Genomic DNA, 26,703 nt, shown 5'->3' with positions numbered 1-26,703 from the left:
GCATTTTATATATCTTCTTTTTTTGTTTGACTTTGCTATCACTTTGTAAAAGTAAGTTTTTTTCCTTTTACTACAAACTATATGTGGCAGGATCTTTGGATTTGCTAATAATTATTTTTCGGTTTCCCTTCCCCCCGGGGACTACACTGTCCTCTACAGCTTCCTTCTGGACATTTTGGGCCTTTCTTTTTTTTTTTTTTTTTTTTTGAGATGGAGTCTCGCTCTGTCACCCAGGCTGGAGTGCCGTGGCCAGATCTCAGCTCACTGCAAGCTCTGCCTCCCGGGTTTACGCCATTCTCCTGCCTCAGCCTCCCGAGTAGCTGGGACTACAGGCGCCCGCCATCTCGCCCGGCTAGTTTTTTGTATTTTTTTAGTAGAGATGGGGTTTCACCGGGTTAGCCAGGATGGTCTCGATCTCGTGACCTCGTGATCCGCCCGTCTCAGCCTCCCAAAGTGCTAGGATTACAGGCTTGAGCCACTGCGCCCGACCCATTTTGGGCCTTTCTTACCATTGCCTAAGGCAAGAATGAACACTATATCTGGAAGATATTTTTAACTTAGCTTTGTCTTTTGTTTTGTTTCTTTTCCTAGATGTGAGCAAAAAGTATCCTTATCTGCTTTTCAAAAAAATAAAAAAATCTTGGTAATATCCCCATTTACTCTGTTGTGATTATTACACATTTTATGCCTGTATCAAAATATCCCATATGCCCGATACTATATACAGCTACTATGTACCCGTAACATTTTTAAAAAACAAACAAAACCTTGGTAATTGATAATTATTCTAGCTTCTTTTTCTTTCTTTTTATTTTTTGAGATGGAGTCTTCATCTGTCACCCATGGTGGGGTGCAGTGATGTGATCATGGCTCACTGCAGCCTTGACCTCCCAGACTCAAGTGATTCTCCCACCTCAGCCTCCCAAGTAGCTGGGACCACAGGCGAGGACTATCACACCCAGCTAATTAAAAATTTTTTTTTTTTTTTTTTTGTAGAGATGAGATATTGCTATGTTGCCTAGGCTGGTCTCAAACTCCTGGGCTCAGGCAGTCCTCCCACCACAGCTTCTCAAAGTGCTGGGACGACAGGCATGAGCTGCTGCACCAAGCCTAGCTTCTTTTTCTTCATACATGTTAATAGTTGCTTATTTTGTAATAATAATTTTTTTTTTTTTTTTGGAGACAGAGTCTCACTCTGTTGCCCAAGCTGGAGTTCAGTGGTGTGATCTTGGCTCACTGCAGCCTCTGCCTCTTGCAGTGAGGTGATTCTAGTGATTCTCTTGCCTCAACCTCCTGACTAGCTGGGATTACAGGCATGTGCCACCATGCCTGGCTAATTTTTGTATTTTTAGTAGAGATGAGGCTTCACCATGTTGGTCAGGCTGGTCTCGAACTCCTGGCCTTAGGTGATCCGCCAGCCTTGGCCTCCCAAAGTGCTGGGATTACAGGCATGAGCCACTGTGCCCAGCCTGCTTTTTTTGTTGTTTTTGTGGTTGTTGTTTTGTTTTGTTTTTTTGAGACGGAGTTTCATTCTTTCACCCAGGTTGGAGTGCAGTGGCACGATCTCGGCTCACTGCAACTTCTGCCTTCAGTTTCAAGCGTTTCTCCTGCCTCAGCCTTCCGCATAGCTGGGATTACAGGTGTCTGCCACCATGCCTGGCTAATTTTTGTATTTTTAGTAGAGACAGGGTTTAACCATGTTGGCCAGGCTGATCTCAAACTCCTGACCTTGTGATCCGCCCACCTCAGCCTTCCAAAGTGCTGGAACTACAGACATGAGCCACTGCACCTGGCCTTGTTTAGGTATTTTTGAGATGGAGTCTCTCTCTGTTGCCCAGCCTGGAGTGCAGTGGTGTGATCTCAGCTCACCACAACCTCTGCCTCCCGGGTTCAAGCGATTCTCCTGCCTCAGCCTCCTGAGTAGCTGGGACTCCAGGCGTGCACCACCATGCCCAGCCAATTTTTGTGTTTTTAGTAGAGATGAGGTTTCACTATGTTGGCCAGGCTGGTCTCAAACTCCTGACCTCGTGATCTGCCCGTCTCAGCCTCCGAAAGTGCTGGGATTACAGGTGTGAGCTACCGCGCCCAGCCTGCTCTCTTTTTTTTTTTTTTTTTTTTTTTTTTGAGACTGAGTCTCGCTTTGTCACCCAGGCTTGGGTACAGTGGTGTGATCTTGGCTTACTGTAACCTTGACCTCCCAGGTTCAAGCAATTCTCCTCTCTCAGCTTCCTGAGTAACTGGGATTACAGGTGCATACCACCACACCTGGCTAATTTTTGTATTTTTAATAGAGACAGGGTTTCACCATGTTGGCCAGGCTGATCTCAAACTCCAGACCTCAGGTAATCCACTTGCCTCAGCCTCCCAAAGTGCTGGGATTACAGATATGAGATACTGTGCCTGGCCTGTTTTTTTTTTTTTTTTTTTTTTTTTTTTTTTTTTTTTTTTTTTTTTTTATTAGATAGGGTCTTGCCCTATTACCCAGACTAGAGTTCAGTGGCACAATCATAGCTCACTATAACCTTGACCTCCCAGGCGCAAGCAGCCTTCCTACCTCAGTCTCTTGAATAGCTGGGACCACAGGCATGCACCATGATACCCAGCTATTTTTAAAATTTTTTGTAGAGACAGGGTTTCACCATGTTACCCAGCCTGGGCTTAAACTCCTGGGCTCAAGTAATCCTCCTGCCTGCCTCCTAAAGTTCAGGGATTATAGGTGTGAGCTACCATGGGTGACCTGACAAATGTTTTGAATCCTAGCTATCTGGAGGTGTTTTTTCTGGCTTCAGTGAGTCAGCATAACTGAATTTGATTTTTAGCTGTATTGTTTGGCCAGATTAGTTTGTGACTTCGTTATATGCCACCCAATTCCAACTATCTTCCCTTGAGTCCTTTTGCATATCTGTTCTTTTTCACTTGCTTGGGTATTACTACATTAAAGGTGACTCCAGCCTTTTTTGTTGTGGTGGTGATGGTTTGTTGAGACAGTCTTGCTCTGTCTGTTGCCCACTCTGGAGTGCAGTGGCATGATCACAGCTCACTGCAGCCTTGACCACTGGGGCTCAGGCAGTCCTCCTGCCTCAGCCTTCCAGGTAGTCGGGACTACCGGTGTACGCCATCATGCCTGGATAATTTTTTTTTTCTTTAATTTTTATTTTAGGTTTGGAGATGGACACATGTTAAGGTTTTTTTGTTTTTTGTTTTTTGAGACGGAGTCTCGCTCTGTCACCCAGGCTGGAGTGCAGTGGCGCGATCTCGGCTCACTGCAAGCTCCGCCTCCTGGGTTTACGCCATTCTCCTGCCTCAGCCTCCCAAGTAGCTGGGACTACAGGCGCCCGCCACCACGCCCGGCTAATTTTTTTTGTATTTTAGTAGAGACAGGGTTTCACCGTGTTAGCCAGGATGGTCTCGATCTCCTGACCTCGTGATCCGCCCGTCTCGGCCTCCGAAAGTGCTGGGATTACAGGCTTGAGCCACCGTGCCCGGCTGTGAAGGTTTTTTTTGTGTGTGTGAAAGCAAGTTTATTAAGAAAGTAAAGGAGTAAAGAAAGGCTATTCCGTAGGCAGAGCAGTCACATGTGAAGGTTTGTTACATAGATAAACACGTGTCATGGCGGTTTGTTGTGTATATTATTACATCACCCTGATATTAAGCCCAGTACCCAATAGTTACCTTTTCTGCTCCTCTCTCTCCTCCCATCCTCCCCTATCAAGTAGACCCCAGTGTCTGTTGTTTCTGTCTGTGTGTTCATAAGTTCTTACCATTTAGCTCCCAATTTTTGTAGTTTTTGTAGAGATGGGGTTTTGCCATGTTGCCCAGGCTGGTCTCAAATTCCTTTGCTTAAGGAATCTGTCTGTCTTGGCATCCCAAAGTGCTGGGATTACAGGCATGAGCCACTGTGCATGGTCGACCCCAACCTTTTTTTTTTGAGATGGAGTCTCGCTTTGTTGTCCAGGCTGGAGTGCAGTGGCACCATCTCGGCTCACCGCAACCTTTGCCTCCCAGATTCAAGCGATTCTCCTGCCTCAGACCCCTGAGTAGCTGGGATTACAGGCATGCACCACCATGCGCAGCTAATTTTTGTATTTTTAGTACAGACGGGGTTTCACCATGTTGGCCAGGCTAGTCTTGAACCCTGACCTCAGGTGATCCACCTGCCTCAGTCTCCCAAAATGCTGGGATTACAGGTGTGAGCCACTGTGCCCGCCTACCCCAACCTTTTCATGTTTGTTTTGTCTTCCCAGCTATGGTCAGGATAGATGTGCTCTTCTGCAATCATTTAATATTCTTTCTTGACCCATATTTTGACCATATTAGCATCCTTATTCTCCTCTAAAAATTTTAGGATTCTTTTTAGGAAATTAAATGGAAATTACATTCTTCTCAAGTAGAAAGGAAAAAGAAAAAAGTAAGATTACTGCCTTGACCTTCGTTCACAGGCTCTGCCACATGGTAGCACAGTTTTCCTTCTCCAGCTGAGAGCCACAGTGCAGTGATCGGCCAAGTGGAGGCATGTTCTGGTATTTCTTCTCTAGTCTGGAGGCTTATAAAGGACTGTTTATGGTTTGGTGCCAAAATATGAATTCCAAATTGTAGAGGAATTTTTTAGAAGTGATTAATCAGAACCGTGTCTTTCTACTGTTTGGTGTTTAGGTCCCACGGATCATCCTGTGGCTGATGGTGGAGCTGGCTATCATCGGCTCAGATATGCAAGAAGTCATTGGCTCAGCCATTGCCATCAATCTTCTGTCTGTAGGAAGGTGAGGGGGTTTTTCTCTAGAAAGTAATCAATGTTTTGCTGGATTTCAAAGCAGAGATAAAAACAAAAACCCAATTCATTTTTAAGTTTGAAGATTCAACTCAATTGTTGTTTCTTCTGTGGAATCTTTCTGGAAACAATTTCTTCTCCCCTGGTAGATGTAGACTCTACATCGTCCATTTCCCATGGTGAGTTATGCTTACCTTTATTAGAATGTGTGGCATTTTGTATCACAATTATTGATTTGTATGTTGTTTTATCCCACTAGATACTATCTTTTTTTTTCTTTTTTCTTTTTTTTTTTTTTTTTGAGACAGAGTCTTTCTCTGTCACCCAGGCTGGAGTGCAGTGGTATGATCTTGGCTCACTGCAGCCTCCGCCTCCCAGGTTCAAGGAATTCTCGTGCCTTAGCTTCTTGAGTAGCTGGGATTACGGGTGCCTGCCACCATGCCCAGCTAATTTTTGTATTTTTAGTAGAGACAGGGTTTCATCATGTTGGCCAGGCTGGTCTCTAACTTCTGACCTCAGGTTTAGGAATGCCCACCTCAGCCTCCCAAAGTGCTGGTATTATAGGTGTGAGCCACTATACCCAGCCCCCACTGAATACTATCTATCTAATCCTATAAAATTCTATCCATCTAACTCCATGAGGGTAAGACCCACACTTTTCAGCTTTGTATCCTAAGAGTGACATAGTAGGCTCTCAATTAAAGTTTAAATGAATGTAATTAAGTTGATGCTGTTACCTTACTTTACCCAAGGCCTGGTTTTCTGCCATTGTCCCTCCTCCCTCAAGTCCTAGCTTCTCCAAGTGGTCTTTATCTGGAGAGCTGTTGGGAAGAGACTGTTTTTCAATGTTTCCTTTTTTTCTGTCTCTCTGACTTCCATATCTCATCTCTGACCTAGGATTCCTCTGTGGGGTGGCGTTCTCATCACCATTGCAGATACTTTTGTATTTCTCTTCTTGGACAAATATGGTAAGGAGAGTGGAAATGGGAGGGTCAAAGGAGCTGCTCTCTGTCATGTGGCTGATGGGGAAGTCTGCCTTCTCTGAGCTCACTGCTGCCTTTTTTCCTTTAGGCTTACGGAAGCTCGAAGCATTTTTTGGCTTTCTCATCACTATTATGGCCCTCACATTTGGATATGAGGCAAGTGGTACAGGGTATTCATTAGCTTCTTAAAATAAGTTTTTGTGGGTTTTTTTAAGCCTTTTATTATAAAAGACAGTAATAATGCTAGTATGGTTCAGTTATAGTGGGTGTATCAACAAAAGCCAATTTATCCCTGGGCCAGTTTTGAAGGAATATGATCCATAGCAAACATTAGTATGCAGAAAGGCCTGCAGGGACTTCCAAGTTTAAAATGACTAGATATTTTAGGGCTTTCCAGACAAGATTCCTTGGTCCCAAGTTGACCATCTGACAACAGAACAGCCATGGATAGGGTTAATTACGGAGAGGTTTGCAGGGTTATTCTTGGCTGTTAACTTAGAGGAGTTCTGCTTTTGCTCATCCTGGTTTATGTTAATTGCAGCTTGAACTTTCCCAATATTAAAACAGTTAATGAATTATGTGAGATATCCTGGATATTTCCTGGTTTGTGCCTCAACCCAGAAACCCCTTACAGTCACTAACATTATTTGTAGTACTAGCACCTTTCTTTGTACAGTTCGTATAAACTGATTTCTGCTTACTGGTCTGGCTCTGGCTGAACTTTAAAAAATATATGTAATCTATGGGTCGATTATGCCTCTTGGCCTAAGGCTTCCAAGAGAAATCCTGAACTGGGGAAAAATTTATATGAGAGTGTTTAAGGATGAGCTCTTACTACATACGTACTAGTGGCAAACATCAAGTGATTTTTAAATGAACGTGGGTGAACAGAAATATGCTAAGTATGGATAATAAAAATTGATTCTATATTCTTTTTTAATTTTTAGATTTTTATTTATTATTTTTGAGACAGAGCGTTGCTCTGTCATGCAGGCTAGAGTGCAGTGATATGATCTTGGCTTACTGTAACCTCTGCCTCCCAGGTTCAAGTGGTTCTTGTGCCTCAGCCTCCCAAGTAGCTGAGATTATAGGTGTGTACCACCATGCCTGTCTTAACTTTTTGTATTTTTAGTAGAGATGGGGTTTCGCTATGTTGGCCAGGCTGGTCTTGAACTGCTGACCTCAAGTGATCTGCCCATCTTGGCCTCCCAGAGTGCTAGGATTTCAGGTGTGAGCCACCGTGCACAAGTCCCTTAGCAGCTTTTTCTTTTTTCTTTTCTTTTTTTTTTTTTTTTTTTGAGATGGAGTCTCCCTCTTTTGCCCCGGCAGGAGTGCAGTGGCATGATCTCGGCTCACTGCAACTTTGGCCCCCAGGTTCAAGCGATTCTCCTGCCTCAGCCTCCCACATAGCTGGGATTACGGGTGCCTGCCCCCATGCCTGGTTAATTTTTGTATTTGTCATAGAGACGGGGTTTCACCAAGTTTGCCAGGCTGGTCTTGAACTGACCTCAGATGATCCACCTGCCTCAGCCTCCCAAAGTGCTAGGATTACAGGTGTAAGCCAAGGTGCCTGGCTTTTTTTTTTTTTGAGACAGAGTCTCACTCTATTGCCTATGCTGGAGTTCAGTGGCACAATCTCAGCTCACTACAACCTCCTCCTCCTGGGCTCAAGTGATCCTTCCACCTCAGCCTCCCTAGTAGCTGGGACTATAGGTATACACCACCACAGCGAGGTAATTTTTGTAGAGATAAGGTTTCGTTGTGTTGCCAGGCTGCTGTTGAACTCCTGGGCTCAAACAATTTGCCTGCCTTGGTCTCCCAAAGTGCTGGGATTATAGGCATGAGCCACCACACCCAGCCCTTTCTTTAGAATATTAATTACGTATCATACACATATGTTTCATATATCTAAGATGTGATGTAAACTGTCTGGATACTCAGTCTTGAATTCTCTGGCCCCTGGTAGTAAGCCCCTTATGTTGCTTGGTCCTATGATGATTCTGTATTCCTCATTATCTTAGGTAGTTGCAGAAGAAAAGATTGTGGCCAGGTGTGGTGGCCTGTAATACCAGCACTTTGGGTGGCTGGGGTGGGAAGATTGCTTGAACTCGGGAGATTGAGGTTTCAGTGAGCTGTGCTCATGCCACTGCATTCCAGCCTGGGTGACGAGCAAGATCCTATCTCAAAAAATATAAAAATAAAGAAAGAAAGAAGAAGAAGAGGTTTTAAGGGGTAAGTGATGCTAACTGTTCCCTAGTACTATGTTACTCCCGTTTCACGTTCCTGTAAAGGCTAATCATTGTTATGTTGGTATATAGTATGTTACAGTGAAACCCAGCCAGAGCCAGGTACTCAAGGGCATGTTCGTACCATCCTGTTCAGGCTGTCGCACTCCACAGATTGAACAGGCTGTGGGCATCGTGGGAGCTGTCATCATGCCACACAACATGTACCTGCATTCTGCCTTAGTCAAGGTGAGCAAGGCCCTTATCTCCTTCACCTCGTAGACAGTTCATGGGATCTTTTCCTTCAATTGCAAGGGACACAAAGTTAGTTTACAATTGTTAGGACATTGAAGGAGCAAGGTATTTTCCAAGGCTGGACATTTATAAACTCCATATACTTAGATGATATTTTTTATCACCAGATTGACCAGAGATTACTAACTGCATAAAGCAGGTGGGACTAAAGTTCTTTTTTTTTTTTTTTAAATTGAGACAGAGTCTTGCTCTGTCGCCTAGGCTGGAGTGCATGATCTTTGCTCACTGCAAACCTCTGCCTCCCGGGTTCAAGACATTCTCGTGCCTCAGCCTCCCGAGTACCTGGTATTACAGGCGTGCACCACCACGCCTGGCTAATTTTTCTATTTTTAGTAGAGACATGGTTTCACCATGTTGGCCAGGCTGGTCTCGAACTCCTGAGCTCAAGTGATCCACCCGCCGTGGCCTCCCAAAGTGCTGGGATTACAGGCGTGAGCCACTGCACCCAGCTGGGACTAAAGTTTTTCATAAAATGTCAGAAGTGCATCAAGTCTCTTGTGTTTAAATTTCAAAAGCTCAAGTGGGCTTATGGAGGTCAGGAGTAAAGAAGCCCAAACAGGCTTTTACCATCAGTATTACGTAATAGCTTGCTTAGACATTTCAGAAACCTTTATAAATAGGGATATGCACACCTTAGGACTGAAATCAGGTTGTTTTTATAGGTCAGTGGTCCTTCCAGCCACTGAGAGTAACTGAGAGCTCAGTAGTCATTTAGTCTCTGTTCCCTATTTGGGGAATGTACAGTTCAACGAAAGGGCATGAAGTTCTTTTTTCTCCCCCGATATGAAGTTCTTAATTGCTCAGTAACTAGGATGTAGGTGAGTGTTGGATCTCTCACATTTTGTCTGGTCAACTGTTTGTCCCCTAAATCTCTCAGCTGACTCCAAACTCCTGAAATGTTACAAGGAAACTTGTTCTAACTGGTCAAAAAGTGACTGCTGTTGTTGTCATTCTAGTCTAGACAGGTAAACCGGAACAATAAGCAGGAAGTTCGAGAAGCCAATAAGTACTTTTTCATTGAATCCTGCATTGCACTCTTTGTTTCCTTCATCATCAACGTCTTTGTTGTCTCAGTCTTTGCTGAAGCATTTTTTGGGAAAACCAATGAGCAGGTGGTGAGTAAGCCGGGGTTATGGGTGGTGGTGAATATGAGGGTAAAGTAAAGACTGCAATGGGATGGGGAAGGAAAATACCTCATTCTAGTGTTAATGTTCAGGAAAAATAATCTGTAGCTTCACCTCTGCCCCCCAAAATCACCATGCACCAGTCAGAGTCTACAGTATGGGGGTAACCAAGCCTGGACCCTCTTTCTCAGCTTTTGTTTGGGAGTAGTCAACAAACAGAAAACAGAAACTGTGATGATGACAGACTTTGTCTTGTCATTTTGAATTCTGTATCAATCTTGATTTCTGATTACCTATGTAGTGTTTTTTTTTGAGACGGAGTCTTGCACTGTCATCCAAGCTGGAGTGCAGTGGCACAATCTTGGCTCACTGCAACCTCCGCCTCCTGGGTTCAAGTGATTCTCCTGCCTCAGCCTCCTGAGTAGCTGGGATTACAGGTGCCTGCCACCATACCCAGCTAATTTTTTGTAATTTTAGTAGAGATGGGGTTTCACCATGTTGGCCAGGCTGCTCTCAAACTCCTGACCTCAAGTGATCCGCCCACCTCGGCCTGTCAAAGTATAGGGATTACAGGTGTGAGCTCCTGTGCCTGGCCTGCCTATGTAGTTTTGACCACCATTTGTTTCCCATCTATGGAACCTCTGACTCCTCTGTCTGCTTTGACTGAGGATTCTATTCTGGGTGTTCTCTCATGTCTGAAGCCTTCTTCAGAGCCTCTCCTCCTGTAATCATTTAAAGTACCCCGGCGTTTGTACATTATTATCATGCACACTGTAACTCAGTGAAGATTTTTGATGACCTGTGGGTGTAGAAGGATTATAGAGGAAGATCCTAGATGACATTGCTGCCAGTCTCTGCCCACATCACAGCATATATCCAGTGTTCAATGTTTTCCCTCCAGCCTACCTCTCATAGATGACTGTGTATGATATGTAGGAAAGCTCTTATTTGGTCCTTGCTTCTGAAACAAAAGTTGCTTTTGAACTGCTTTGGGTTCTAGGTTGAAGTCTGTACGAACACCAGCAGTCCTCATGCTGGCCTCTTTCCTAAAGATAACTCGACACTGGCTGTGGACATCTACAAAGGGGTAAGCATGTTTGGATTTGTGATCTTTGTTCCTGAATCAATATTTTTAGCATAGTATCTGGTCTTTTTTGTGACTTCACTTTAGATGTGAGCATATCTCCTCTGGAGTGTCATTTATTTCAGAACTCCAGACACCAGACAAGCATTTTGGATTAAATGGGAAGGAATAGAGGCTCAGTTGAAAAGAATGCATTATACAGGCCAGGTACGGTGGTTCACGCCTGTAATCCCAGCACTTTGGGAGGCTGAGGCAGGTGGATCACTTGAACTCAGGAGTTCAAGACCGGTCTGGCCAACATGGTGAAACCCTGTCTCTACTAAAAAAGAAATACAAAAATTAGCTGGGTGTGGTGGTGGGCACCTGTAATCTCAGCTACTCAGGAGGCTGAGGCAGGAGAATCGCTTGAACCTGGAAGGCAGAGGTTGCAGTGAGCCGAGATTGGGCCACTGCACTCCAGGCTGGGCGACAGAGTAAGACTGTCTTTAAAAAAAAAAAAGAAAAGAAAAGAAGAAAATGATGCAGTATACACCCCAGCTTTTTTTTTTTTTTTTTTTTTTTTTTTTGAGACGGAGTTTTGTTCTTGTGCTGCCACGCCCGGCTACTTTTGTATTTTTAGTAGAGATGGGGTTTCTCTCCATGTTGGTCAGGCTGGTCTCGAACTCCTGACCTCAGGTGATCCACCCCCACTCGGCCTCCCAAAGTGCTGGGATTATAGGTGTGAGCCACCATGCCTGGCCTTGTTTTTTTTTTTTTTGTAGAGTCAGGGTTTTTGCCTTGTTGCCCAGACTTGTCTCGAACTGCTGGGCTCAAGGAATTCTCCAACCCTGGCCTCCCAAAGTGCTGGGATTACAAGTGTGAGCCACCCCACCCAGCCCCAAGAAAGTGTTCTTAGTAAAGTGTTTTTACTGGAGTCTCTCAGTTCTTTTATGCTGGTTACATTGTGATCCTCCAACAGTAGAATATATGGTGTGTAGCATTTCCCAAATTTATTTGATATTTCCCTGTACTTCTATTGCCATTTTCCAGAATAGTGTGTAAAGGAATATAATTTGGGGAATGTGGTGTAGACCTCTTCTTTTTCTTTTTTTTTTTTTTTTAATATTTAAGATGGAGGTTTAGGAGCTTGGAGAAGAGGAAGGACTAGGCAGAGAGACGAAGGAACATCCAGTAAAGTTTAGATTGAAAGCTTCTAGAATGAGGTCAGGACTTGAGCCTAGCTACTGGCACAGTGCCCAGCACGGCACTTGGCGTGGGTGGTGCATAGCAAGGAAGAAGGGAGAAATGCCACAGGGAGCCGCTGTTTTGGATATTGTCTGAGCAGATTATTGACACAATCATATCCTTTTTCTTGGCCTCTCACAGGGTGTTGTGCTGGGATGTTACTTTGGGCCTGCTGCACTCTACATTTGGGCAGTGGGGATCCTGGCTGCAGGACAGAGCTCCACCATGACAGGAACCTATTCTGGCCAGTTTGTCATGGAGGTATGTGCTGGTATAGGATAGAGGGAGATAACACAACCCTTTTGTTACTTCTTTTTTTTTTTTTTGAGATGGAGTCTCACTCTTGTCGCCCAGGCTGGAGTGTAATGGCGTGATCTCAGCTCACTGCAACCTCCATCTCCCGGATTTGAGCAATTCTCCTGCCTCAGCCTCCTGAGTAGCTAGGATTACAGGCTCTGGCCACCACACCCGGCTAATTTTTTGTATTTTTAGTAGAGAAGGGGTTTCACCATGTTGGCCAGGCAGGTCTTGAACTCCTGACCTCAGGTGAGCTACCCACCTTGGCCTCTCAAAGTGCTGGGATTACAGGCGTGAGCCACTGAGCCTGGCCCCTTTTGTCACTTCTCAATCCCATTCTTCTGAGGTCTCTCCTAAACCTCCCCAAAACTTTTGTTTCCTGTTGCAGACAGTCATCCTGCTCCTGTGTTTTCTTCCAGGGATTCCTGAACCTAAAGTGGTCACGCTTTGCCCGAGTGATTCTGACTCGCTCTATTGCCATCATCCCCACTCTGCTTGTTGCTGTCTTCCAAGATGTAGAGCATCTAACAGGGATGAATGACTTCCTGAATGTTCTACAGAGCTTACAGGTGAGGAGGAAGCTGAGGAAACTCACATCCTAGTTATTCAGGTAGCATTATGTACTGCCCTTGGGTACCAAGCCTAGCTGGGTGCTGGGGGGATATTGAGAGGAAGGCAGAGGCATGGTTGTGGTCTGCAGTAAATGTATATGAAATCCTTGGCATCTAAAAGGATTGTAGAAATGGTTTGGTTTTTTAAACCTGTTGAATGCGAACTACGAGCTTTACTTACACATGGAACACAAAATTGTAGTTCATTAATGCAAAGCAAACATTAAATGAACATATAGGACACTGTGCTAGGTCTTGTGGAGGTTAAAGAGACAAGTCATGTACAAAGGTTTGTGTGCTAGGTTAATGACAGCTCTACAGAATTCAGTGTAATGCCCAAGCATGTTGGGATGATAGGAATAATTATTTCTCATGGAGTAGTTGAGGCAGCATTTATGTTTCCATTTCATTAATTGTGCTGTTCTCTAGGGTGATACAAGGACCCATAGTAATCCTACCTGATCTTCTTTCTTTTCCAGCTTCCCTTTGCCCTCATACCCATCCTCACATTTACGAGCTTGCGGCCAGTAATGAGTGACTTTGCCAATGGACTGTGAGTGTACTCTTCTTCGTTCCCAAAGGGGATGCTGATGTGGGGAAAGGGTATCTTCATGCAGTAGGCCAGTCAGACGTGAGACATAGAGGGAAGTGATATGCTTTGAGAGGTGATTGCTAACTGCTTCCTCTTTGGCTTAGAGAATGGAAACTGTGAATATAGTAAAGGAAGGGAAAGCACATCTTTCATTTGGAAGGGAAAGAAAGTTCAGCTTTTACAGCATAACTCTTCAGCTTCAGCCACGGAAGTTTGAGGCACCTTAATTCTTTGTTAAATGATCTTAACAAGAAAGGCGTAAGTTAGTACCCTTTATATATATCTTCAAAGGAAATGAGGTATCTGAAGTGACTTGTTGCATTTCTGGGAACATTAATAAAATGACTCATTGCATTTCTAGGCCTTGTTTCTTCTCTAGGGACTTAAATATTAGGGATTATTTGTTGGTGTCTTTTCCCCACTCTTTCTCCCTATCAGTATCTAACTTTGGGTGATTTAACTTAGACTTATGAAGAATCTTTCTTTTTTTTTTTTTTCAAATTAAGAACAGTTTTTCCATTCATTTTGAACTGCCTCTAATTCCCGTCCTGTTTACTCCACAGGATGCAGTTTCCTTTTCTGTCTGTGGCCAAGTTGGATTATTCCACCAGTGACTGTGCTGATTTCTTTTACAGAGGCTGGCGGATTGCAGGAGGAATCTTGGTCCTTATCATCTGTTCCATCAATATGTACTTTGTAGTGGTTTATGTCCAGGAACTAGGGCATGTGGCATTGTATGTGGTGGCTGCTGTGGTCAGCGTGGCTTATCTGGGCTTTGTGTTCTACTTGGTAAGTCCAGCCTGGAAGAGCAGGGGCATAGGTATCAGGGATGGTAGAGGTGGAGTTCACTGACATTCAGAAATGAACAGACCCAGGCTGGGCACAGTGGCTCATGCCTATAATCCCAGTACTTTGGGAGGCTGAGGCGGGAGGATTACTTGAGTCCAGGAGTTAGAGACCAATCTGGGCAACATAGTAAGACTCTATCTCCACAAAAAAAGAGAAATGAACAGACCCAAAATAGCACATAACAATCTACCTCCAGGTGATCGAGACAATTTATATGAAATTGTCAAATCCAGCTGTTTACAAAATAATATTTCTAACCATAAAATTCACTTTGGTTACGAAGATTTGTCATTTTTTCAATTTCTGTCACTTCTGTGGTTTCCATTCTTAGTAATTCCTAACAAGAGAGTACAGTATGTTTGAGGAACTAAAAGAAGGGTAGCAGTACAGAGAATGGAGGACAGTACAAAACAGAGGTGGAGAATGGGGCATGCAGTGTGATTTAGAGATTCAGGGTGGGACACATGCGGCACACAGCCCCCCTCAGCTCCATCACTTACTAGCTGTCCAAGCAAATAAGTAAATAGTAATAATCTTTCCTTGACTCTCATTCTAGAGTCATTTTTTTAAAATCGTGGTTATAAAACTATAGCTACTTGAAAAAGTATGTAAAATTTATATTCCAATTATAAAAAAATTTTTAAAAAGTCTAGAATTATATAAAAATGGCAATATAATTTGTTGTAGGAAGGTAGGATTATAGATATATTCTCTATTTTCCAAATCGTCTTTAACATTGCTTATATTAATGAAAAACAGCCAAAATAACAACAGATCCATTTCCCTGTTCTGTATAGGTTTCTTTGAAAAAACACAGGAGTTGGGGATAAGGAATAGCAGAATTTATATCATTTTTGCTGCAGAGAATGGCTAAAGATGGAGGCCGGAAACCTGCTGTTAACCTCTAGAACACTTCCCCACACCAGTGTGCCACACGTTAGATACTTTATTGAGAAAATTACTTCAGTAAATGTTGAAAAATTATTTCCTAGATTGATATATCTCTTCTTTTTTTCTTCCTGATAAACTTTGGGCACACAAAGACTGTACTGATCCTGTGATCTAGGAACTTAACTTCAAGGAAAACCAAGTAACTGAGTATATCCTTGACAGGAATTGTTTTTAAAAATTCACTATAGAAGTTAGGGGTATCCTTTCGTAATACAAATTGGATATGAAGGTGCCAGTTTGTTCTCAGTCAGCCTAAGGCTAATGAGCTTGTTGAAGACCCATTATTATTATTATTTTTGAGATAGAGTTTTTCTCTATTGCCGAAGCTGGGGTATAGTGGCATGATCTTAGCTCACTGCAACCTCTGCCTCCTGGGTTCAAGCAATTCTCCTGCCTCAGCCTCCTGAGTAGTTGGGACTACTGCCACGTGCTACCACGCCTGGCTGATCTTTGTATTTTTAGTAGAGATGGGTTTCACCATGTTGGCCAGACTGGTCTCAAACTCTTGACCTCAGGTGATCCACCCACCTCAGCCTCCCAAAGTGTTGGGATTACAGGTGTGAGCCACTGCCTCTGGCCTGAAGGCCTATTTTTAGAGGAGAGGGCTGATTCTAGAGTGGGTTACTGCTGTTTAGCTTCAAAACAGGAACTTCATAGAGCAGCTTAGGAGACTACACCAATTGTATTAGTCTGTTAGTCATTCTCCTCATCATGGGGAGGACTGAGGAAAAGTGGACTTCCGAGAACTTATAGTTGGATAAAAGAAACAAACAACAGGCTGGACGAGGTGGCTCATGTGTGTAATTTCAGTGCTTTGAGAGGCCGAGCCAGGAGGATTACTTGAGGTTAGGAGTTTTAGACCAGTTTGAGAAATAGCAAGACACCTTGTCGCTACAAAAAAAATTAAATTAGCTGGGCATGGTGATGTGCGTCTGTAATCCTGGCAACTCAGGAGATTGAAAAGGGAGGATTGCTTGAGCCCAGGAATTCGAGGCTTCAGTGAGGTATGATTGCACCACTATACTCCAGCCTGAGCAGTAGAGGGAGACCTTGTCTCTAAAACGCAAAATAATGATAAAGATTTAAAAAAAAAAAAAAAGGAAAACCACAGACACAAAGCAGTAAGAACAGATAAATTCAATATTAAAAATAATATGGACAAACTTTGTTGAGGAAGGCAGATGATTTTTTGAAAGGGGGGCGGGGTTGAGAGAATGACTTGCGCTACCCTTGGTGGTAGAAGATGGGCACAGCTGGATGTTCAAGGAAGGGAGCAGATTTGCATTTGAGAAGTGCTGTGTGAGCAGTCATGGCTTTTCAAAGAGCCTGGTGAGTGATGACCATGTTTTGTCTTTCAGGGTTGGCAATGTTTGATTGCACTGGGCATGTCCTTCCTGGACTGTGGGCATACGGTAAGCATCTCTAAAGCCCTGCTGACAGAAGAAGCCACCCGTGGCTACACTAAATAACACTGGATTAGTCTGTTTTCTGCAGGTAGCCATCAGAGCCAGTGTGTTTCTATGGTTTACTGTGTGAACATAGCCAAAAGTATGTGCCGTTGCACAGACTGCATTTATGACTCAACCGTTGGTTGGAAAAGACTTTGTTTCATGTATGTTTGAAAGATGGAATTATTTTTTTCTTCCTGACCTCGTAACCTTGGAACTGGACTAGGGTGGGATCTTTGAAAAGCTGACATTTGCTGCTATCATTCCAACACTAAGTGCTTAAGTAGTTGCCCAAGGGCTAGCTCAATTTATCCTTGGGAGAGACAAGGATATGCATGGTTCTTAACCAGGCCATATGTTAAAAAAAAAAATTGGAAAATGTAATACATTTTTTATTATTCAAACTACAGAATGAGTATGCAAGTTTTATTTATCAAAATGTAATGGATTTTTAAAGGCTGAGAAATTTTCCTTATACATACCTTTTCAATTATTTTAATTATGCAAAATTCTCAACTAGAATAGCTTCATCCATATGAAATATAAAATTAAGAGACACCCTGCTCTATCAGGCTTAGGGTTCTTTGAACTTATTTCCACTTTAATTTCTCAATGGAAGTTAAGAGGGGTGAGAAAACAAAGAAGGGGAAAAACTGACAACTAGCAAAACCTAGCACCACATCGCTAGGTGGTGCTTACTAACTACCTTCTCAGGATTTTCCTCAGATTGAAAAGCTTATGAGGATTTCTTGGGAGTCTTAATAACCTGCCTGTTAGTGTAGAGCTTTCCTGATGATATTTACTCTTGAGCACATGTAGTTGTAAAACCTTCACTTTCCTTCTCCAGGAGGGTGGTCATAGAAAAAGATGGTAGTATTTATGAACTGATGTTCTCATGAAATGTTGAGGGTGGGGAGAAAAGACTTTAAGGGGGAAGGAGAGCCGTCTATTTTGTTCCTAAAGGCCACCTCTCACCAGAATCGTCATGTTTTTCTGATGCACCACTCTGCTTCACGCCCAAGATGACTTGCAAGGCAATCTCAGGAGCTGTGGACTTAACGGTTGCAAAGCACACTGTCTTTCTCAGCATTCTCCGCAAGTCAGTAGGTGTCAGTATGGTTGCAAAGTTCACTGTCTCAGCAAGGTTGAACTGGGCTGCCTCTCTACAGCTGTTTCCTCAGAGGGAAAAATCTTGAGACCAGATGGTGGAGCTCTGGAGTCAGAGGAAATGGGTGTCTTCAGCATGAAGCTGCTGCTTTTACTTCAGCCACTTCTGATATTTTTTCATACCGAGCCTGAGATTGTGTGATTATCTCAAATCAAATCACTTTGATGGAGATAAATAATCAAAACTGTTTTACAGCCATTGACTTGGTGAGAACAGTAATGGGAAATGGTGTTGAAGGACTTCTCGTTTTTGGAGCTTTCCTTCCAGAGTCCTGGTTGATTGGCGTTCTCTGTTCATCTGAGCCCCCAAAAGCGTTATTACTGATATTTGCACACAGTCAAAAAAGCACAGACTGGATGGATAGTCATAAGGCATTTAAGGGTACACTGCTGTGTTTCACTGACCATACATTTTTCTTAGCCCCTCAAGTAATATAGCACAGAGTCATGAATGACAATTTCCCTAACCATTCCTCTTCATATCTGCCTCTTCCCCTTACCATTGTAATTCCCCAAACTGGTCATAAAGGTGCTCTGTGAAGATATTGGGGACTGACATCTTAAGCTCTCACCTGGCTGCAGTAGGAAAGGCCAAACTGACAAAAAAAAAAAAATAAATTATTTATAAAGATGATATGGTAAAATGTACCTTTGCCCTGGGTCTGGGTGGGTCCAGTCAGTCTCAGATTTATAAGCATTTAGGAGCCTAGGTAAAAGCTGCTAGTATTCTTTTAAAAGTTATATATATGACTTGCAATGATAGAAAACTCCTTCCAATTAAATGGCATTTTATAATATTATGTGTGTACTTCACAGTGTTAAAAATACCCTCATACCTTATTGCATTTGATCCTCATAGAGAGAAAGTGCATTTTAACCAGTACTCTGGGTGCAATAAACAATACGTAAGAAATTTAAGCATATCCAGTGAGCATATCCAATTCCAGCATATCCAGTGAGTTTTGGCAGTGTGTTTATGTGGAATGTTTAAGGATACACAATTGTACTTTATATAAATTGATTCTTGTTCTCCTTAAATGTGACATGAAATAACTGTGCTGCTACATTATACTGGAAATTAACAAGGGAAAAGGGAAGAGCTCTTGGCTCCCTTGAGGTTCTGCTAGTGGTGTTAGGAGTGGTTACAACTGAGCTTTTAGTAACCATTTAACCATATGTAAACTTGGTTTCTAATTAAAAAAAAATTTCTTTTTCCAATTTGGTTTCCTGGGTATTTTTTTAACCCTGAAATAACTTATTAATAGGGTTTCAACAACTTTGATACAAAAATACTGAACCAGCAACTACCACCTGGAATGGCACACTAAGTCCACACTGTTAGGATTTTCTCCTTAGAAAGGATAGAGAAATAAATGGATTTAGTCCTCAGAAGGCTTGGATTAATTGCAGATACCAGGACATTAATTTCCCTTTACCCACTTAGTCAAATAGTTTTACATAGCTAAAGGTCACAGCATTACCATGTTTAAACTTGGGAAAAAAAATTTTATTCTGCTTTTCTCTAAGCTGAATATTTTCTACCTATAGTTTATTTCACTGTTTCACTTTTACATTCTATATGTGCTGCCAATGAAAATTACTATTTGAAGAGAAACCAAACTCGTTTAGCTTAAAGATCAAGGAATATTTTGGCAGACCTGATATAAATGGAAATATTGGCATCATTTATTAAAAACAAAGGCAGAGCTCAGGCACAGTGAACTTTACTAGACACATGACAGGAAAACTTGAGTCAGCAGTTGATTTGTCCCAGGCGTGTCACCAGGACTTCATTTTCCCTTTCTCTGTTGTAAACCTTCCCTGTAAGTAACACAGTGGAATTTATCTAGGAAGAATTTTGTTCTCCATGTTGTCCTTCCTCATTTAGTGCTCTCTCCTTACTTTGGATTTAATTTCAGAACTAAAATAGGATGCAAAACAATGTGAGGGTCCTGTTTGGAAACATTTCCTTTAGCTCTGCCCTCTGGAATACCTTCTGCTCCTTCATTGGTAGGACCAGTGATTCTAAATGTGTCAGCGTCTCTCAGCCCCTTAGCTTATGAATGTATAATGGCTCACTCAGTACTGTGTTCTAAGACCGGCCTGAACACTTGTATTATCTCATTTAATCCTTGTAACAACAAGAGGATCAGCCTCTATGTAGATGAGTCAACTGGAAGGCCAAAAGTAACTTGCCCATATTTACATTACTAATGAAATGCACAGTTGGCATTTGAACTCACATAGCTTAACTCCAGAATCCATGTTTTCATTCCCAAACTATCCTGTATGATATGTAGTATACCCTTCATGTTGGGTTGTCGCCAAGCTTTATTGTTTATCAGCACAAGGAACATAACACACTGAAGCATTTGTTTCATACTCTGATTAGTGCTAGAATATGCATTAGCCAGAAGTTGCCAACTGGTAGATTTTGGTCCCTGTGCAGAATTTTAAAAGTAAGCTCGAATGCTTTTGGCAAGTGTAGAGAATGGACAGGGTCCTCTATGGTCCTATCCCAGCAATAGCCAAGAGTTACTAGTTGAAAAGTTCACTCATTTGCATTAGCTGTCTGCCCCTGGAAGTATTTTAACCCATTCCCAGGCCATTTATTCTCATTTCTCAGTGTCTCAGAACAATATAACAAACATCTCCAATGAAGGTAGTCTATCAACTAAGTCATCTAAGTGACACTCTGTGGGCATCACAGTTCTAATACTGCAACCCTTGCTTACTACATATTGAAGAAGCCTACCACCGTTGCTCACTTGGGAAAGGCTTCAATGAATTGTCAGTATATTTAATTGCTATTATTTACTTAAGCCTGAATTAAGCAAGCTGATGTCTGAAGAGCTGTTTCCATGTCGTAAAGCCAGTGTAATATAGTGTTTTCCTAGCCCACTAGTTGGAAATAGTTTTATCTTGGGCATCATTTGGTCTAATCTGTCTTCACACAGTCATCACAACAAGCCTGTGAGGTTATACACGGCAGTTTGTAATGTGTTAAATATATGTGCTGAAGACTAACACGAGATAGTATACTGGTATACTTGGCATTTTTTTTTTTTTTCTGAGATGGAGTCTAGCTTTGACACCCAGGCTGGAGTGCAGTGGTGCGATCTTGGCTCACTGCCACCTCTGCCTCCCAGGTTCAAGCAGTTCTCCTGCCTCACCCGCCTGAGTACTCTCACCACCATGCCTGGCTAATTTTTTTTTTTTTTTTAAGACAGAGTCTCACTCTGTTGCCCAGGCTGGAGTGCAGTGGTGCGATCTCAGCTCACTGCAACCTCCACTTCCCAGGTTCAAGCGATTCCCCTGCCTCTGCCTCCCAAGTAGCTGGGACTACAGGCGCACACCACTAAGCCCAGCTAATCTTTGTATTTTTACAGATGGGGATTTACTATGTTGATCAGGCTGGTCTTGAACTCCTGATCTTGTGATCTACCCACCTCAGCCTCCCAAAGTGCTGGGATTACAAGTGTGAGCCACTGCTCCTGGATAATTTTTGTATTTTCAGTAGAGCCAGGGTTTTACCATGTTGATCAGGCTGCTCTCAAACTACTGACCTCAAGTGGTCTGCCTGCCTTGGCCTCCCAGAGTGCTGGGATTACAGGTGTGAGCCACTGTGCCTGGCTGTACTTGGCATTTTCAAATGTAGCATTTATTCACATTTAAGGCTCCAAAAGTATATGTGACATGCTGAAGGCCGTAGGAAATGGTAGAGTTAAGGGCTTGAACCCAACTCCAGTGCCTTTCTATTATACTAAAATAGGGATAGTTGCTGCCAATAAATTTATAGTCTGCATTCAGCGTTAACTTAGAGGTTGTTGGTGCCAAAGGATAACAATAAAAGCTCTAAGTAATAACAGTAGGGCTAAAATGAAACTCAAAGTTGTTCCAAGGTGTATTCGAGGAAGAGAAAAAGTAAAAAGAAATAACTTCATAGCCAGCCTAGGAAACATGGCAAAACCCTGTCTACAAAGAAATTAGCTGAGTATGGTGGCACACACCAGTAGTCCCAGCTACTTGGGAGGCTGAGATGGGAGGAAGGCTGAAGCCCAGGTGGTAGAGGTTGCAGTGAGCCAAGATTGTATCATTGGCACTCCAGCATGGGTGACATAGTGAGACCTTGTCTCTGCAAAAAAAATAATAACCGCACAGGTCCCAACACAAACCATCTAGACTCGGTTCTTTAGGAGCGGAGTCTGGAATTGTGTGTTTGTTTGTTTGTTTGTTTGTTTGTTTTTGAGATGGAGTCTCGCTCTGTCACCCAGGCTGGAGTGCAGTGGCACAATCTCAACTCACTGCAACCTCTGCCTCCCGGGCTCAAGTGATTCTCCTGCCTCAGCCTTCTGAGTAGCTGGGATTACAGGCATGCGCCACCATGGCCTGCTAATTTTTGTATTTTTAGTCAAGGAGGGGTTTCGCCATGTTGGCCAGGCTGGTCTTGAACTTCTGACCTCAGGTGATCCACGCGCCTCAGCCTTCCGCAGTGCTGGGATTACAGGCATCAGCCACCGGGCCCAGCTGGGAATTGTGTTTTAAAAGCAGCTTTGGTGATTCTTATTCAGCCTGACAAACATATGGGACCCATAGGTCATCTTTCTCCCTCTTAGTACGTGCCATTTCATGTTTTTGTTTTTTAAATGAAAGACTTTTCTCTGCTCCAGTGCCAAAGGATAATAGGGCTAAGGATTGAAACCATTGGAAATTTGATTTCTAATTCATACAGTAGTAAAATACAAAAGCATTCTGCATGTTTGTTCTTATCCTGATTTGAAGCACCCATCCTGAGGCAGACTGTGTCACAAGAATAGTCAGAGTGCTAATTTTGCTGAGGACATTTGGTACCATCTTAGTCCTTAACTATTTCAGCTCCTACCTGTTATTTTGCATATCAGAAACCATTCATGTATGTATCTGTAAGCCATTTCTTTTCTGAAATAAAAATCAACATAGCAGTACAGAAAAAAGGCCTAAATTGATGTGCTAATTATAGGTACTTAAATGCTGAGTTCAATAAATACGTGAAGATCAGTCTAACCCTCTTCCATCTTTTTTTCCTTAGTGCCATCTGGGATTGACAGCTCAGCCTGAACTCTATCTTCTGAACGCCATGGATGCTGACTCACTTGTGTCTAGATGACTGACAGCCTGAGAGACGCTATGAGAACACGTTTTTCTAAGCCCTTTTTGTGCCAGGTGTCCTGTTAACATCTCTGTTAGTTCAGAGGTGAGTTTTGTTCAGACGTTTTGAACAAAAGGCAAAGATTTCCTCATGGGAAGGGTGTTCAAAACTGACAGCTATAAATGTAGGTCAGAGACCACCCACCTCACAACAGTCTTACACTCCCAGAGTTAAACAATTGGCCTCTGAGGGCCACACACCCCTATGGGCTTGTGTCTTGGACTCTGGGATTTAAAAGATATATATGTATATATATTTATGTAAACCTGAGCATCTCAGTTTGGGTAGAGTTTTGAGGTTATATGACACTGATAGAGCTTTTGTATTTTTTTTTTTTTAATATTGTTTCGATATATCAGATATTTGTTTTGTCTGGATCACAAGTGAGAAAGGAAAGAGAATAATGCTCTTCTTCACAATGAACCGGTCAAATTGACTATCTTGTAAAGTGATATTTTACTATGTCAGTTAAATTTCACTTTGATTTTAATCAACCAGATTATATCCTTTGTATCTACTGATATTAACATATCATATTAACACATCGTTTCTTAAAAAACATTTCTTCTATTTGGCAATCATAGTTAACGCTGGTTATCAGCCTGTTTTGTAATTATTGTCTTTGTTGTCACTTTTCTTGCATTGTTTTCTAGTCATTAAACAGATATGAAGGCATTTGCCAAAGAGCTTTAATACCCAGTAACAAGATCCAGAAACCACACTTTAACCAGTGATCAGTTTTCCCTGCTGCATTGTAACTCAGCTCATTCTGGCATTCAGGTTTTAGGCAGAAAAAGAAGAAACTTCTAACATTTAACTTGTAAGTCCTGACATAAGATAGTTAAGATATTTATCTTCCTTCTAATATTTGTATAGTCTGCCAGTGTATTTTCTTCCCACTATTCCCGTTAACATAGCAAACACCATTTCTAGATCCAAAGTCTATTTCTAGGAGTGGCTAATATTTGTATTGTTGAATCTCCTAGGGAATGCTAAACGTTTCACTTTAAAATACCTATTTATACCAAGTGGCATGAGATTAGTACTAGAGTGAGATTTGGAAGATTAGTCCACATATCACAAACTGCTTGCCTACATGTAGAGATTTTTTTTTTCACCCACCTTCCTAAACAGGAAGTTGTTTCCTTAATTTTTTTTGTTTTTGTTGTTGTTGTTGTTTGTTGTTGTTTTTTTGAGACAGAGTCTTGCCCTGTCGCCCAGGTGGGAGTGCAATGACGTGATCTCAGTTCACTGTAACCTCTACTTCCTGGCTTTAAGTGATTCTCCTCCTTCAGCCTCCTGAATAGCTGGGATTACAGGCATCACATTTTTAGTAGAGATGGGGTTTCACCATGTTGCCCAGGCTGGTCTCAAACTGCTGACCTCAAGTGATCTGCCTGCCTCAGCCTCCCAAAGTGCTGGGATTACAGGTGTGAGCCACTGCACCCAGCCTTTTTTGTTGTTAAGACAGGGTCTTGTTCTGTCGCCCAGGCTGGCGTGCAGTGGCGTCATCTCAGCTCACTGCAACTTCTGCCTCCTAGGCTTAAAGCCATCCTCACACTTCAGCATCCCAAGTAGCTGGGACTGCAGGCACACACCACCACACCCATCTAATTTTTGTATGTTTTGTAGAGATGGGATTTCACCATGTTGCCCAGGCTGGTCTTGAACTCGAGAGCTCAAGCGATCTGCTGGCCTTGGCCTCCCAAAGTGCTGAGATTATAGGTGTGAGCCACCACATCCAGCCCACTCCTCATTTATTTCTAGCCCCAAAGGTGTTGAGTCAGAAATCCTGCAGCCTTTGTGTGACTTTGAGCATCACTTTCCCCTTTCAGCATTAAATATATGACCTCTCTGCCGTATTTTAGAACTTACTACATTTCAATAAAACTTTTTTAAAAATCCAGACATTGCCTATCTTCGTTTATAATTGTTTGGCCCTTAAAGAGGCAGGGGTATTTCTAAAATGACACTTTAAAATTTCCTCATTTCTACTTCAGGGCCTCTTAAAACTTCAGATAATAAGAGCAGCCAACCCTGCAACTCAGGTTATAGTCCTTCTGATCTTAAAATTGAGACTGAATTAACATCAATTATATGCTTTTACTTGAAAAAGAGACTCTTAAAATAAGTTTTAGTGTTTTGGTTTCTTTATACAGGACAACAACTCTAGATGAACCAGTTTGTTGGATTTCCCCCACCTCTCTGGGCGGTTTTGTTTCTCAGTCATTTCATTACCAGAGAGTGTTGGGGAAAGTAAGGTAAAAAATAAAAACATCCTGTTGTGAAACTCATAGAAAGGTGAGGTGGTTGGTTAAGTACTTATGGAATTTCTATAGCTCTTTTCCAGTCCTTAACTGTATGTTACTAGGAACAGAGAATACAGGTTTACAAGTGTACCCTTCAGGTCACACAACTCCTGTAATCAGAAAATGTCATAGCAAACTGAATCATGTCAAAGCCAGTAGAGGAGGTTGATAACTAAGAGTGAATCTTGGGTAAGCTTTTTTCTAAATTAAGAATATTTACTCACTCTCCAATTTGTGGTAAATAAATCTGGATTACTATAAGTGTACTTATGCAGATATTAATATATTCAATCTTAAGAATAACCTGAGTGCATTCACTTAATTCCATACAACACTATGGAGTCAATCTGTAAAAGGATGTTCTGACAATGTATACACAGAATGTCAGAAAAAGTACAATTAAGTAATTGTTACTGAGCAGTCGCTGCTACATAACTGTGTGCCAGCCTAATATAAAAGGCAGGTAGAGTGTATCCGGGCATATGAAGTAGTTTCATTAGTAAGAGAGGCAGGGGTTTTAGTAGCTGATATAAATAGCCTTCTCAATTTCAGACATTGCAACATGAGGCCACTAAAACTCTGCCCAGGAAGTCTTTTGCAAATTCAAGTATTGTTATGTTATCTGTTTATAGGGTCTTCATGCAGTGACCCTCCCACTTTACCCAAGCTGAAGTGGGTGAATTCACATCCTGCATACTTCCTAACTTTTCTCCAAATGTGATTTTACATTTTAATTTAAACACAGTTTGTAGGTTCTCATGCATAGCTACTCTTAACAAATGAATACTTTGCTTTTTTTCAAGCAACAAGTATATTACTTTAGCTCTCTCAGAGTAAGATTACAAAATTGTGGAACCTATTGGGTTTTGTAAGAAAAGCTAGTTTCTAATTAAACTCTTAATCGATTTTTAGTGCTAAGTACATATTGAGAAGGTAGAATATTTCTAGTAGCCTGGTTAGAAAATACTTTTCATTGCACAACCAACATGAAAGGATGAGTTATTTCTTTTTTTTTTTTTTTTTGAGACGGAGTCTTGCTCTGTTGCCCAGGCTGGAGTGCAGTGGCGCGATCTCGGCTCACTGCAAGCTCCGCCTCCCGGGTTCACGCCATTCTCCTGCCTCAGCCTCCCGAGTAGCTGGGACTACAGGCGCCCGCCGCTGCGCCCGGCTAATTTTTTCTATTTTTAGTAGAGACGGGGTTTCACCATGGTCTCGATCTCCTGACCTTGTGATCCACCCGCCTCGGCCTCCCAAAGTGCTGGGATTACAGGCGTGAGCCACCGCGCCCGGCAGGATGAGTTATTTCTATGCCAGCTGTCCTCAGTTTTCCTGACCTTAATGGAACATATTAGATCCAGCTGCTGGAATATTTACTTTAATGGAATAAAGCAGTTGGATTCTTTCCTTGCCTATTTTCCAAAGAGGACAGTGTTGACCAAAATATATGTACTTGTTGGTAGCACTAGAAGAGCTTCATGATAGATACAGTTGACAACTTTTAAAATAATTATCTGTGCCAATGGAGAAAAATGTATATAATACACAGAACAGTAGGTTCATATCCAGAG

At 42.3% G+C, this 26,703-nt stretch overlaps 1 protein-coding gene across 6 annotated transcripts in view; it reads left to right on the top strand.

The window, feature by feature from the left end:
- SLC11A2 (solute carrier family 11 member 2) overlaps window positions 1-24,732 on the top strand; it is a 50,296-nt gene extending 25,564 nt beyond the window's left edge. For 3 of the 6 annotated variants that reach the window (XM_017945869.3, XM_021922352.2, XM_021922353.2), the window contains 12 exons: window positions 4,654-4,760; window positions 5,666-5,736; window positions 5,840-5,907; window positions 8,070-8,225; window positions 9,248-9,406; window positions 10,416-10,502; window positions 11,865-11,984; window positions 12,440-12,589; window positions 13,111-13,184; window positions 13,859-14,012; window positions 16,382-16,435; window positions 22,707-23,501. In XM_017945869.3, the coding sequence (XP_017801358.2) occupies window positions 4,654-4,760; window positions 5,666-5,736; window positions 5,840-5,907; window positions 8,070-8,225; window positions 9,248-9,406; window positions 10,416-10,502; window positions 11,865-11,984; window positions 12,440-12,589; window positions 13,111-13,184; window positions 13,859-14,012; window positions 16,382-16,435; window positions 22,707-22,784 (1,278 nt within the window). In that variant the 3' untranslated portion in view covers window positions 22,785-23,501. Of the gene's footprint in view, window positions 1-4,653; window positions 4,761-5,665; window positions 5,737-5,839; window positions 5,908-8,069; window positions 8,226-9,247; window positions 9,407-10,415; window positions 10,503-11,864; window positions 11,985-12,439; window positions 12,590-13,110; window positions 13,185-13,858; window positions 14,013-16,381; window positions 18,271-22,706 lie in introns of those variants that run through there. The other 3 variants (XM_021922350.2, XM_021922351.2, XM_021922354.1) reach the window with 2 other exon arrangements.
- The last annotated feature ends 1,971 nt before the right edge of the window (window positions 24,733-26,703 follow it).

The sequence above is a fragment of the Papio anubis genome, chromosome 9 (genome assembly GCF_008728515.1).
Source record: "Papio anubis isolate 15944 chromosome 9, Panubis1.0, whole genome shotgun sequence".
NCBI classification, from domain to species: domain Eukaryota; kingdom Metazoa; phylum Chordata; class Mammalia; order Primates; family Cercopithecidae; genus Papio; species Papio anubis.
Note: the sequence above shows the minus strand (reverse complement) of the source record. Positions and strands in the feature narration are given on the sequence as shown.